The 15,327-nt window shown below is 43.3% G+C and overlaps 1 protein-coding gene across 2 annotated transcripts in view; it reads right to left on the bottom strand.

Annotated features, from left to right (window-relative positions):
• Positions 1–4,243: 4,243 nt before the first annotated feature.
• The window catches only part of CFAP46 (cilia and flagella associated protein 46), an 831,934-nt gene continuing 820,850 nt past the window's right edge, over positions 4,244–15,327 (bottom strand). For both annotated transcript variants that reach the window (XM_029609979.1, XM_029609980.1), the window contains 2 exons: positions 11,709–11,786; positions 4,244–4,418 (listed from right to left, as the gene is read on the bottom strand). In XM_029609979.1, the coding sequence (XP_029465839.1) occupies positions 4,288–4,418; positions 11,709–11,786 (209 nt within the window). In that variant the 3' untranslated portion in view covers positions 4,244–4,287. The remainder of the gene's footprint in view (positions 4,419–11,708; positions 11,787–15,327) is intronic.

The raw sequence follows: 15,327 nt of genomic DNA, 5'->3' as shown, positions 1-15,327 counted from the left end.
CCTCAGGTCTGACACCAGGGCCTGGCCTGGAGGCTGGGTCCTGATGCCTGGACCTCAGCCTAGGCTAAGGTCCAAGTCCAAGCCCAATGCTGTGGCCTGGCCCAGAGGCCAGGTGCCGATGTTGGGGCCTTGGCCAGGACCCAGGCCCAATGCCGGAGTTTCGGCCTGAAGGCCAGGTCTCAAAGTCTGGACCTCAGCCTAGAGTCAGGCCCAGGCCTGGCGCCCTAGCCTTGGAGGTCCTCTTCTTAGGTCTTCTGTCTTCTTTCTTCTGACGACGCTGTCTGCTGGGGTCACATTGGAGTAAATTAACTCAAGTGTATCCTCCTCAGCAGAGAGCATCATTTTGCTGAATGGCCTTGCCGTACAGCATTGCCATACAGCAAAATGGTGCCCTCCACTGGAGAGGATGTGCTGGAGTTAATTACCTCCAGCACAAACCCATTGGATGGCATCATTACAAGAAAGAAGGTGGACTTGGGGAAATCCACTTCTTATCCTTCGATAAGCAGCATGGAAAATATCCATCTTTTGGGATCTTGTCAGGTACTTGTGATCTGGATTGGCCTCTGTCGGAAACAGGATACTGGGCTTTGTGAACCTTTGGCCAAACTCAGTATGGCAAATATTATATTCTTATGGGTGTAGCAACTTTGATAAAAGATAAGTCATGCAAATGAATTTTGGATAAATTATTGTGGAGAGAGATGGTTCACTGGGAGACCCGTGAGAAGCAGGCTGCAATGGGTTCTGGTAATGTTTTTTAGCAATTTCTCAGGCCGATGCAATAAAGTGCGTGCAGCACAGCTTAATGAGCGGTTGGACGTGCATTTTGGGCATGTGTCCATAACTCTCAATGTAATAAGGGGATCGGCATGTCCAAAACATGCATCCAAACAAAGGCATAGCTAATAGCACTCATCACATGTAAATGCCATGTATATGCAGCAATTAGCTATTACCCTGCAATGCAAAAAATCCTTTGTGCCTGAGGTGCACTTTTTAACCCATAAAATTTTTAAGTCTTCCTGCACGTAGAGGGGCGGATTTTAAAACCCCTGCGCGCGTAAATCCTTTTGGATTTACGCGCGCAGGGCCCTCGCGCGCCGGCGCGCTTATTTTACATAGGCCGCCGGCACGCGCAGAGCCCCGGGACGCGCGTAAGTCCTGGGGCTTCCTATCGGGGGCATGGTGGGGGCGTCGCGGGATGACGTGGCGTTTAGGGGGCGGGGCGCGGCATTTCGTGGGCGGCAACGTGGGCGTGGTTTCGGCCTGGGGGCGTTCTGGGGGCGTGGCCGCGGCCTCTGGAACAGCCCCCGGGACTGGACCACGGAGCGGGGCAGCCGGCCGACGCGCCTGCTGCGCGAACAAAAGTACGCGATCGCGCAAGTATTTAAAATCTGCCCCTAAGAGCTCAATTTAAAAAAAAACCAACCCAATTGGTTTTCTGCAGTTCTTCCTTTTTAGTATCACCGCGATACTAAGTAGGAAGAACCACAGAAAGCAGCATCGTGCAAAAAAAGGTCTTGACTTAAATAAAAATATTGGGGGGCATACATACATGCTCAGAATATACATGCTCCAGACCGTGTATATTGTGCGTGCATATATGCTGGTAAAATAGCTGCAGCAGGAAAAACTAGATGCTCGTAAAATTAAGCGCCCATTTTCTTAACCTGCACTCAGCCATGTCTCCTGGGCACCCAATGCCAGGGACATGCTAGGGCCGCACAATTTATCCCTAGTGCGTTCTTTTTAGCACGGCAAGTCATTTGCTTATTGCATCAGGCGCCCAGGAGAAGTGATTGTGCACGCATTAAAAAAAACATGCACCCAGTTTGGACGTACATTTCTAGCGTGTCCATATTGCATCTGCCTGTATGTATGGGACCATACCCTTTACCAGGTTTCCCTTTAAAAACAGCTGAAACATGATCATGTCAGACAGATTTTATACAAAATGGGGATAATTTTCAAAAGGATTTACACGTGTAAATGTAACTACAATTGTAGCAAATTTCAAAACCCATGTAAATTTACATGGATAAATCCAATGGCAATTCAATTTCATATATTGTAGCAATTTTCAAAAGTCCCCTTACATGGATAAAGTGCATTTACACATGTAAACCCATTTTTAAGTGCGTAAATGTTTTTGAAAATCAGGCCCAATTCTCTTTGGGGTAGATTTTTAAAAAATGCGCGTTCGCGTACTTTTGTTGGCGCACCAGTCGCAAACAAAAGTACGCTGAATTTTAGTAGATATGCGCGTAGCCACGCGTATCTGCTAAAATCCAGGATCGGCGCGCAGCCTGCCTCCGTTCCCTCTGAGGCCGCTCCGAAATCGGAGCGGCCTCGGAGGGAACTCTCTTTCGTCCTCCCCTCACCTTCCCCTCCCTTCCTCTACCTAACCCACCCCCCCGGCCCTATCTAAACCCCTCCCTACCTTTGTCCAGGGATTTACGCCTCCCGGAGGGAGACGTAAATCCACGCGCACCAGCGGCCCGCTGGCACGCCGAGACGCAACCCGGAGGTGGTTCCGGAGGGCGTGGCCACGCCCCTGGACCGTCCCGGGCCGAAACCACGCCCCCGGGCCTGCCCCCGAAACGCCTCATCCCGCCCCCAAAACGCTGCGTCGATCGGCCCCGTCCCCCGACATGCCCCTGACACAAAACCCCGGGACTTACGCGAGTCCCGGGGCTCTGCGCGCGCCGGCAGGCCTATGGAAAATAGGCGCGCCGGCGCCCAAGGCCCTGCTCGTGTAAATCCGGGCGGATTTACGCGAGCAGGGCTTTTAAAATCCGCCCCTTTGTGTTGTTTTCTTGTGTTATTGATTGCTGTAGGGCTAACGATTACATTATTCTTATGCTATATTTTTTGGGGGAAAATTTTAAACTGCCCAACTAGTTTGCAGGTCCAGGGATACTTTGTATCCAAGAAACTACAAGCTAATTTTTAAAGGAAAACTCCCCAGGGAGTTTGTAATGTGGGGTCAGTAAAGACTATTGGTACAAAAGTATCCATGGAGTTTGCTCCTCTTTTACTGCTTAGTTACCCTGGAAATTCCTTTGAAAATTCTCCTCTTATTTATCAGTTTCATGAGTATGAAAGCACTATTGTTTGTCTCCCTCAATTTGCTTAACTTTATTCATACTAAAATTTCAGTTTTATTACTGGTTTCCTCTGAGGTTACGTTAAACTTTCTATTTATCTTTCATGTTACCTTTTTGTCTCTGTGGCATCCAAAATAATATTTTAGAAGGTATATGAGCTGCTTTATTGTATTACCACATTGTACAATACATCTCAGTAATGTATGGCTCAAAAGATAAATTTTATTTTGTTTTTGTAAATTTACCTACAGCCTCTTAGTTGACCTTTAAGTGAAACTGAACAAGCAAACAAGCAAAACTTTAAATTGAAAACAAAGGTCAGCCATTGCAATGTAGCACATCAGGGATCTCTTTTAAATATACATCAAAAGCCTTATCCCTTATTCCTACATCTATCCCCAGTAGACTACACCTCACCACAGAGTAAACAGCTAAAAGGTTCAAGGCATCACTAAAATTATATAAAAAAAAATATAACAATTTATTTATTTATTTATTTATTTATTTATTTATTTAATTCTTTTATATACCGACCTTCATGACTATTGTCATATCAAATCGGTTTACATGGAACTTGGGGATAACACTCTTAACAACCATTTAACAATAGAGCAATCAGAGGAGGCAAAGTTACATTTAACAAGGAGATCAAACTTGGGAATTGAAGATGATTCTTCCTTATAAAAATTTTGCTTTCCCAATATACCAACTCTTATAGAAACCTTCTAATATCTCTGTATTTAAATCTAGCTTCTAAATTCACTGGGGCAGAGGTCTTTTAACCATTCAAATGTATTTTGTATATTACTATGTATGTTGATGGACCTGATATTGTATAATACATATTAATAGTGTTTGCCTACAAAGTCTAGGGTATTCCTGATGATAGACATTACTCGCTAAAGGGTAAATTCTCTATGTTGCCACACTTACATTACTTTCTACATTTTCATTCTTACAAAGCACTGAAAACAATGCAACATTTTAGCAGACAATTTATTTTGAATATCTATATCAAAACCAAAGAAAACTTATTTCCTAATGCTATTTGCAAGAATCTAATGAAGTAACTAGACCAGCATATTTAAGGCAGTAATGCATTTGATCATGAAGAGACAAAAATGCACACAGTATAACAGTTGAACTCAAATTTATAATGAATATTGAAATAAATGAATTATATAACAATCAGGTTCGGCAAGCCATACAAAACAAAATTGAAAGACAATGGTTGATTTTTACTAAGCATTGATGGGTACTTGAGAGCTTCAATTTTTGCATCATCAAAACAGATCAAATCCTCTTCCACTAGAAAAGAAAAACCCAAAAGGTATTAATTATATTGCATTTTAAAATTAAAATACTTTAAAAAATGGCAATTAAAGCTTTTAATTCTAAACTCATTACATGATAGCCAATGGTCATATTACTTAAGTTCATTTCTATTAGTTCAAATGTCTACAATTACAATTGATTACCAAGTGCCTATATAGGGAAAATAATAAATCACAAACTCAAGGTTAGGATAAGGAGCCCAATTTTTAATAATCTGTGTAAGTTGTCAAATGTGCGTGCAAATGGACACAGATTTCAGCTAGTATTTCATAAACTGTGTGGCAAGAGCTGCACAGAAAAGATCATGTACTTAAGTATACACATAATTCAGTTCGCACATATATTTATAATGCAGGAAAACAAATACTTTCTCTGGCCACTTTATAAAATTATGTGCATATATTTTACATGCATAACAACATGTGCATATAATAATACAAGGTTATATGCAAAGGCATGCATTTTATAAAGAATTAGTATACTCTGCATCTGAAAATCTTTACTTGTGGTAGTATTTGTAAACACCAGTTCTCCAGCACCTCCATTAGTTCATCCAGACTTCCAGCATGTTACCCTGCCCCCACCCCCCGCCCCCCACACACCATTTAACCCAAACCTCCAACCCAAAAACTGCAGACAAAAGACAAGTGCAATTTCACTTCTGCACTTACTGGATATGGCTAATCCAGCTAAATTACTATATATACTCAGTGGCACGGCCAAGCCGCTGAATATACACTTATCTGTACGCACTTAGGGCCTTGTTTTCTAAGGCTATCACAGGCTTGCGCTAACAGCACAAACCTGCGATAGCTAGCGAAGGTAGCGCATGCCTGCGTTACCCACGTCAGGGCGGAGACAGCCCCAGAAGAGGAGGAGTTGGGGCATCACAGGGACCGACTCTGCGAGGATGGCGTGGACAGCGAAAAGGTAAGGAGCCTTTTCGCTGCCTATTTCGCGCCCAATAACTACACCTTTTAGCGCAGGACCGCCCCCCCCCATTTCGCAATCCAGCCCTTAGTCAGATAAGTCTACCCGGCTAAGCATACACCTGCTCTATGGGGCATCTAAACTTAGATGTAAACTTATGCGGCTAACTCCAAATATCGGTAGTTAGCCATATAAGTTAGGGAGGGTTTAGGGGGTCAGGGAGGAGAGGGGAAAAAGAATGGCTAACTTGCTTCACCCCTGATCCACCCAGTACATGCCTACTTTTGTGCATGTAACTTTTAGCCATATAAGGGACTTATACAGCTAAGCGGCAGTGGCTGAACATAGGCGTGCATTCAGAGGCCACTACTTAGCCACATAAGTTCCGCTTATCTGGCTAAATAGCGCTGAACGTGCTTTGAATATTGGGCCTAATGAGATTATTTCAGTACACCGATAAGGGTAATTTTATAAAGTAAATGTGCATAGTGGGGAGAAGTCTGAGCATACATTTTATAAGTAGACTTTACCCTAAATTATCTAAAACTTAGGGGGTAGATTTTTAAAAAACACGCGCGTCCATGTGCGTGCAGTTCCAGCGCTTGCACATGAACGCGGCTATATTATAACATGCGCTTGTTGGTGTGTGCATGTTATAAAATCCGGTTCCCATGCATACATGTGCGCTGGATTTTAATATCCATGTGGGCTCTTCTGCGTGCAGGGGGGGTATTTTTGAAACTGCACGCATTGACACGATTTGCCTTTTTCTGAGTTCCCTCCAGGTCCGCTCCAATAAAGGAGCGTACTGGGAGGGAGCTTCCCTATACCCGTACCTGCCCCTCCAACCTTTTCCCCTCTCCTCGCTGACCCCTAAACCCTCCCTAAATTTTTTTTCTAAATTTTTTTGTTTTTTTACTTATGTGCTCTAAGAAGCAGACGTAAATTCTGCATGTCTGCCGGCCTTTGGCTGTCCCACCTCCTCAGTCTAGAAATAGGACTCCTCCATTCCCTGTTGCCTGCCTCCCACCCTTCTCCAGGATCTGCCCCTGGGGGTGTTAGAGGTTAGTGAATGGTGGGAGTCTCTGTGTGTGACACGCTTGCTCTTAGGGCTGATACAAGGGTATTAGATGCCCTAGACAAACCTTAAAGCCTTTCATTTCCTGTTCCCTCCCCTCTCCACCTCACATAATTAAAACTTATGCATTATTTTCCATTTTTTAAATTTATTAACTTCCCCAACCTAAAAAAGCAGATTGCTTATGGAAAATAGACAAAGTACAATCTTCAGTGTATGCCTATATATTATATATATTTATAGGTACTGCAAAAAAACACACTTTCAATAATAAGGATAGTTTAATAGACTTAATAAACTACTTTTCGCATAGTAATCAAGGAGGTTTACTGGATCCCATATGGTATCAGGCTTATGGTAAAGTGCATTGGGTGTGGACTTGGCCCACAGAAAGCCAGGAATAAACTGAACTACAATTCCAATATAGTAAGCCTTCCATGTCATAAATGCCGTCACTCAATCTATGAAAAAGCCATATTGCAAATTTTACATCAGGCCCTAAACACCAATACACCTCCTTTAAGAAAACAGATTAAAGCCAGGTTGTTGTAATAATTAAAGCTAACAAGGTTAAAAAAAAATCTCCCACTCTCCAAACCTGGGAACTTTAGATTTCCTGTCCTCCTGAGATGGTCGTAGATTGGAGGAGGGTACACAAACTTTAACCTCTCTCACACACATATATACAGGTACTCTTATACACGCGCACACATGTGCACAGGCCTTCTCCCTCATAGACACACACATACACACATACAAAAACCCTCTCATATATACATATACACACACACACACACACCCTCTCATTCACACACAAACACCCTTCTCATATATACACATATACACACAGACGCACACCCTCATATATACACACACACACACACACCACCCTCTCATACACGCACACCAGCCCCACCATGCTCTCATAAACACATACATACCCCACCACCCTCTCATACACACAAACACCCCCCCACCACCCTCTCATATACACACACACACCACCACCACTCGCTCATACACACACACACTGGCTCCTTCTCTCTCAGGCATACAGACATGCTGGCTCCCACTCACTCTTGCACACACACAGACACACACACTGGCTCCCTCTCTCTCAAGCACATGCTCACGCTTCTTCTCTCTCAGCACACATGCTTACATGTACACACACATGCGTCCTCTCTCTCAGACACACATGCTTACACACACATGCTCTCTTAACAAGCATGCAGGACTGATCCCCTGCCAACATGGGGCCTCCTTTAGTTGGGCCGCTGGGCAGGACGCAATCCCCTGGCAGCCGTTGTGCCTCCTCTATTGGCATCTGGGTGGGATGCGATCCCCGGTGGCCGGGGCCTTTTTTTAATTGGGCTGCTAGGCGGGATGCAATTCACTGGCGAACACGGGGCCTCCTTGATTTTGCCTGCTGGGCGGGATGGGATCCCCCGGCGGCAGGGCCGCTTTCAATTGGGCTGCCAGGTTGGATGGGATCTCTTGGCGGCTACGGGGCCTACTCTATTTCACCTGCCGGGCGGGACAGGATCTCCCGGTGGCTGGGGCCTCTTTCAGTTAGGCTGCCGAGTGGGATGAGATCTCCCGGCAGCCATGGGCCTCGTCTCCTCTTCCATAGCCCCGCTGGTCTTATTGCACCCGTGGGCGCAGGGAGGGGGCTGAGCTGTGCACTGCAGCACACATTAGGGAACAATGTTGGTGGCCATGTACCTTCTTCAATTCGGCCACCGGGTGGGATGGGAAAATAAAGCCCCCCCTCACCTCAGTATGCCAGTGCCCGAAATTTCCTGCTGCTGGCCCAGAGACCCAGCAATTCCTTTAGAATTCTGGAGTCTCCAAGCCAAATCCGAAGAGCTCCCGGTTATGCTGGCCACGCCATGGATTGGCCAGCATAACCAAATCTTTCAAACGACACGGAACCTTTCTTTTGCTGACAGGGAATAGAAATCCCGCCAGCATGTCGCTGCTCCTAGCCGCCAGCACTGCAGGTTTTCCTGCTGCCAAAGTTTACCTGAATGAAGGGTGAGGCGACTGGGGTAGGAAGGTTTCAGGGGCAATTCTGCCGCCTCAAAATCTTGCCACCTGAAGTGGCCACTCACCCTGCCTCATTATAGAACTGCCCCTGGGCAAAGTGGCACCAAAAGTACCTGAGTCTGTATTTTGATTGGACAAAAATCTTTTGGATTTTGTTTGGCTATAGCATTTAAATATAAGGTTATCCCGTGCGCTCTTTGATTTTGTGCCTGCATTACTTCAAGCTAGTGCTCTGTTTGTTACTGATAATCTTTGATTGCTTCTTGGAACATGAACTGTAAATTTGATATTTTTATGTTTCATTATGTATGAAAAAAAATGTTCACACCTGTTTAAATTTTGCTAAAACTAAAATGATGTTTACAGTTTTGGGGCGGAGAAGTTGCTCTATGATTAATAATTTTGAGCCCTTCTGTAGTGTTTTATGTGTGCCTCTGTTCTGAGGTATTTTCTTCCTTTTGAAGCAGGATTTCCAGAAACTTGTTTGATTTCAGTATACATATTTTCTAGTTGGACTGTGATATATTTTAATTATCTTTGGTACCTAACTTCTCCCTGTTTTGTTTGGTATAAACAGGTATTCATTCTATGTAGGTGAATACCACCCTCTTATATTAACCATGGTTTTTGCAGAAACCTAATTTTTATTGGCACTATAAAAAATATTTGACTTTTGTCATTGGTGTTCTTAGATACTTTTGAAAGGCTTTTGGTATAGGGTTTCTATTCATATTTTCAGTGTCTTACAGCAACAGCAAAACATCTCCAGAAAGGGGACAAGACTTTATTGGAGGCTGCACACGATTTTAATTAGCCACATGGAAATCAGCACTGCACCTTTATGGCTTATCCTGAACTGGGCAACAGCAAGAGACAATGCTGGATTTTCAACAGGAAGCAAAAGTGTTAAGAGTACAAGCACAGCATGAACCAAGTTGAAATACCAGAATTGTCTCATACTGTAAGTCTAAAATGCTTTTATTAATTTAAGTGCCTTACAATACTTTTCCAAATTTTTTACTGTTACATTTAATGCAATTACATAGGAATATAGAAACAGAACAGAAAAAAGACCATAGAGCCTATCTAGTCTGCCTATGAACACCAGCTGCTCAGCTCTACAATCCCTAATGCTCCCTGAGAAATTCCCTGTGCTTGTTCCATATTTTTTTGACTTTGGATACTGTCTGTCTCCATCATCTCCATTGGAAGGCCTGTTTCACGCATCCATCACCCTTTTTGTAAAGAAATATTTCCTTAAATTATTTCTGAGTCTATCCCCTTTAATCTTCATCCCAGAGCCTTCTTTCCATTGAAAGAAGCTCACCTCCTGTGCATTGATACACTGGAGGTATTTAAATGTCTGTATCATTTCTCCCCATCCCACCTTTCCTCTAGGGTATATAGCTTTGAAATGAAGAGCAATGACCATTTTAGTAGCCACCCTCTGGACCATTCCAGTAGATTTATATGCTTTTGAAGTTGCAGTTTCCAGAACTGTACATAGCATTCCAAATGAGTCTCACCAGAGACTTACACAGGGGCGATATCACCTCCTTTTAGCTGCTGACCATTCTTCTCTATACATCCAAGCATATTTCTGGATTTTGCCATCACCTTATTCACCTATCTGGTCACTTTGAGATCATCAGATACGATCACTCCTAGACCCCGCTCTTGTATCATGCATAGAAGAATTCTGTCCCCATACTGTACCGCTCCCTTGAAGATAGATTTTTAAACCTTCGCACGGGCATCCTTATATGCGCGGTTCCTGGCACACGCACATGGATGCGCCGATTGTATAACATGCGCGTGCTGACGTGCAGATGTTATAAAATCTGCTACCCGCATGCACATGCACCCCCGATTTTATATCAGTGCGCGCATATGCGTGCAGGTTCCGACTCGCCCGCTCAGTGGGGGGAATTTTCTTAGAAGTGCGCAGCGACGCGATAGGGCCTTCCCCAGTTCCCTCCTTCCGTGGTTCCTCCCAGTCCACTCCAATAAAGAAGCAGACTGGGAGAGAACATCCTTAATCACCAACCTACCCTGCCTCCCTTTTCCCCTCTCCACCCCGACCCCTAAAACCCCTCTAGCTAGCTTTTGTTTTATACGTACCTGCTCTCCTGAGCAGTCAGTTGCGCAGGCTGGCCAGCTGCCAGCTCGCCCTATTCTGGCCTGTCCACGCCCTGCCCAGACTCCTCCCCTGGCCCGCCCCCTTTTGAATCGAGCTGGTCTTTGGCGCATACCTGCGCGCCGGCGTTTTAAAATTTAGCTGTTGGGTTTTTGCAGCCCAAAGGCATAACCCTACATTTTTTAGTATTAAATAACAGCTGTCAGACTCTGGACTATTCCTCAAGCTTTGTTAGATCCCTCCTCATGTTTTCCACACCTTCCTGGGTATCTACCCTGTGGCAGATTTTGGTACCATTTATAAAACTTCAAACCTTTCCCAACAGTCCTTCAGTAATATTGTTTATGAAGATGTTGATAAGAGCTGGTACAAGGACCGATCCCTGTGGCATACCACTAATAATGCCTCTCTCCTTACAGTGAATTCCATTTACAACTAGCAGCAGTTTTATATTATTTATCACATTTGTAAGGTTCTTTACTTGTATCTCTGCAAAACCTGTCTTCTTCACCTCAATGAAAGTGGCTATGGCTATAGTGCATCTTAAAGTCACTTTCAATATACAGTGCCTATTTGATTCCTGCTGAGATGTTCAAATCTGCTGTTTCTCTGATGATGCTCCTGGCAGTTTTTGTACAGAGGTTACTAACAGCTTGCCTGTCTTGTATTTATTGTACCATTTTCTTCTGTCCATGACAACTTGACATGTTCTCTGCCATCTGGCAAATGTTTTCATCTATGACATTCTGCTATAAAGTATCATTATTAAATTTTTCCTATAAAACAACTTCTTTTATTTATTGGCTACAACTGTCTTCTACTCTTACTCTCACTTTTCCTTTTATATTTCTTCAAAGCTATTTTAATTTCTAGCTTTAATTTTGTTAAAGAAATAATAGTTTACTGTGATTCTCATGGAACAATGAGTGTTACATAGGCCTGACATGCATGGTATATGTTTGGCTGGCCTCACAATTCAGGAATCCAAAATGCTGGAATACATACACTAAGCTTAATTCAGAAAACTATTAACAATATTTAATGTCATTTTATGCTTTCCTTTCCTTACCTGCTGGCAAAGGTGGGGATTCACACTTTTGAAGATCGCGAATTGTCTGGCCAGTGGTCTTTCCTGCTGCTAACAAACCTAAACAAAAATATGTAATCAATAACTAATACATTTATACATTTCTTAGAAAATTCCTATATTTAAGAAATATATATATATTTCAATAGTTATAATGTATTTTAAGAGCTAAACTAAAAATATAAACAAATTGCAATACTTGATTTTATTTTTAGAATGGTGCTTTGCGAACCACTAGGAAGCAGATGTGGTTACTTAGGATAGCATGATTGAAGAGGAGCAAAAACAGAGATTGTCTCTTTTCCTTCTTCCCCTCAGGGAGGGATCTGCCTACATTCCCTTCTCCTCCATCTTGCTATCCTGCAGTAACTAGGTTTTCAAGAGAGCCTGGAACGGATGCCAGTCCCAGTATCTGCAGATAACCATTGAGTACAAGGACTGTGTGCCAGCATATCCTCACAGTCCCCATAATGGCTCCTTATCTTCTGGCACAGGCTTCCTTTTCAAACAAAAATGCTTGCATGGGAGGATGTAGAGGGGTCATTGCAGGGACTATGAATATCCATCTTCCTCTACATCATAGCAAACAAATAATTGCCCAACCAAAACCACTATGGGGAAAAAACTACCAATTTATTGCAGACAATTGTGAGGAATAGCCATATAAAAAGATGGAGTCAGAACAAAGCTTCAGAGGGTGCTGCTCTATAAGCCAGTGCACCCTCAGTGGCTTCTCAGTATTCTTCTGACTACAGCAGATAGGAGTTGGGGAGCTTCAGCTCCCCTGGGATTGCAGAACTTTTGTTCTTTCTCACTATTTCTATTTAATGATAGTCTCTGGTGTTGGATCAAGTTTGTTTAAAAAAAAACAAAACAGTAATTAGTTCTACTCTTAACAAGCACTGCCCCTCCAGATCTTGCAAACAGTTCTGCCTCTTTGGGGCTTGCCTATTTCTGCTTCTTGCTTCTCCAGTTGGGGTAAGTCTTGGGGATTTTTTCTTTGTTTTCAGGTTCGGCGGACCTTAAGAACATAAGAACATAAGAAAATGCCATACTGGGTCAGACCAAGGGTCCTTCAAGCCCAGCATCCTGTTTCCAACAGTGGCCAATCCAGGCCATAAGAACCTGGCAAGATGCGGTCTCACCATGGAGCGATAAAGAGGCATCATGACATTTTCCATTTTATTCACCATTCCGTTTCTAATAATTCCCAACATTCTGTTTGCTTTTTTGACTGCCGCAGCACACTGCACCGACGATTTCAATGTGTTATCCACTATGACACCTAGATCTCTTTCTTGGGTTGTAGCACCTAATATGGAACCCAACATTGTGTAATTATAGCATGGGTTATTTTCCCTATATGCATCACCTTGCACTTATCCACATTAAATTTCATCTGCCATTTGGATGCCCAATTTTCTAGTCTCACAAGGTCTTCCTGCAATTTATCATAATCTGCTTGTGATTTAACTACTCTGAACAATTTTGTGTCATCTGCAAATTTGATTATCTCACTCATCGTATTTCTTTCCAGATCATTTATAAATATATTGAAAAGTAAGGGTCCCAATACAGATCCCTGAGGCACTCCACTGTCCACTCCCTTCCACTGAGAAAATTGTCCATTTAATCTTACTCTCTGTTTCCTGTCTTTTAGCCAGTTTGCAATCCACGAAAGGACATCGCTGTCTATCCCATGACTAAATCGTACCTTTTCCCTTTTTTTTGCTTTTGTCTTCTAACTTACTTCAGGGCCCAACCTGAAGTAAGTTGCGCACGCCGGGACAGCAATGAATGGCACAAGGCCCAGCCACGTGCGTAACCCCCATTTTTAACGCATGCAATTTTAAAAAATCTACCTGAAAATGGGGACTTTTTACTTTTCCTAGAAGCCTCTCATCAGGAACTTTGTCAAATGCCTTCTGAAAATCCAAGTATACTACATCTACCGGTTCATCTTTATCCACATGTTTATTAACTCCTTCAAAAAAGTGAAGCAGATTTGTGAGGCAAGACTTGCCTTGGGTAAAGCCATGCTGACTTTGTTCCATTAAACCATGTCTTTCTATATGTTCTGTGATTTTGATGTTTAGAACGCTTTCCACTATTTTTCCTGGCAGTGAAATCAGGCTAACCAGTCTGTAGTTTCCCGGATCGCCCCTGGAGCCCTTTTTAAATATTGGGGTTACATTTGCTATCCTCCAGTCTTCAGGTACAATGGATGATTTTAATGATAGGTTACAAATTTTTACTAATAGGTCTGAAATTTCATTTTTTAGTTCCTTCAGAACTCTGGGCTGTATACCATCCAGTCCAGGTGATTTACTACTCTTCAGTTTGTCAATCAGGCTACCACATCTTCTAGGTTCACCGTGATTTGATTCAGTCCATCTGAATCATTACCCATGATAACCTTCTCCATTACGGATACCTCCCCAACTTCCTCGTCAGTAAACACCGAAGCAAAGAAATCATTTAATCTTTGGCCTTATCTTCTCTAAGTGCCCCTTTAACCCCTTGATCATCTAACGGTCCAACTGACTCCCTCACAGGCTTTCTGCTTCAGATATATTTAAAAAAGTTTTTACTGTATCATAGAAGCACACATATTTACTCCAATAAGGCTTTTTGTCCGGGATTTGAGAGTGCAGCTTATTCAGAGTGGAGGAGACGGGGCATCAGGATATGGGGTCATATTTGGGGCTCCTCCTCTTTGCGCCCTTTTGCTGATCTTCATCGGGTTTATGACTTACCTGAGTCGGCCAGGTACTCCTATGTTCAACTGGTGCACTTTGCTAGGACTAACTTGCTTGCTACACATTTGGTTCAGGGTGAATCCGATTTTGAAAAGTTATGTGAGAGGGCTCATGGCAGTACTAGAATCTTGTCCCGGTTGTACCAAATGTTAGTGTTACAGGATACCACCATTTTCACATTTCAAAAGGCTTGGGAGCAAGACCTCCAGGTCAGCTGGACCCCTCAAATTTGGAAATCGATATTTCAGAATCTAGGCAGGGGACATATTGCGGCTTCTCTTATTGAAAACTCCTATAAGCTGTTATATCGTTGGTACAGGTGTCCTTCACAATTGCATAAATATACGCCTCTTTATCCAGATACATGTTGGCAAGGCTGTACAGAGGAGGGCACCTTTTTTCACATGTGTTGGGCCTGCTCCCATGTTCAGATAGTTTGGGGGATGGTGCATAATTGGCTCAGCGCAATTTTTCCTGGACTGCCTGTTTTCACACCTGCACAAGGGCTGTTAGGTAGGGCGATACAAGGAATGTCGCAGCCTTCTAATCAGTTAGTCCACTATGTCTTCACAGCCAGCCGTTGTGAGATAGCGCGCTTGTGGAAATCCCCCACCCTCCCTAAAATAGAGGACATCCAACGAAAAGTACGGCGGATCTATAGATTATCCCAAATCACAGCTTATAAACATAAAAGAGTGTCCCACTTTGCGCTAACTTGGCTCCCCTATCAAAAATGGCTTACCAAGGTGTCTGGGGTTATTGTGATCTGAATATTGTTTTGACCCCGGAATGGCCCAAATCTGGTCCTGTATGTCCTTTACGACCTGGTGAGAGTACTGGCT

The sequence above is a fragment of the Rhinatrema bivittatum genome, chromosome 7 (genome assembly GCF_901001135.1).
Source record: "Rhinatrema bivittatum chromosome 7, aRhiBiv1.1, whole genome shotgun sequence".
NCBI classification, from domain to species: domain Eukaryota; kingdom Metazoa; phylum Chordata; class Amphibia; order Gymnophiona; family Rhinatrematidae; genus Rhinatrema; species Rhinatrema bivittatum.
Note: the sequence above shows the minus strand (reverse complement) of the source record. Positions and strands in the feature narration are given on the sequence as shown.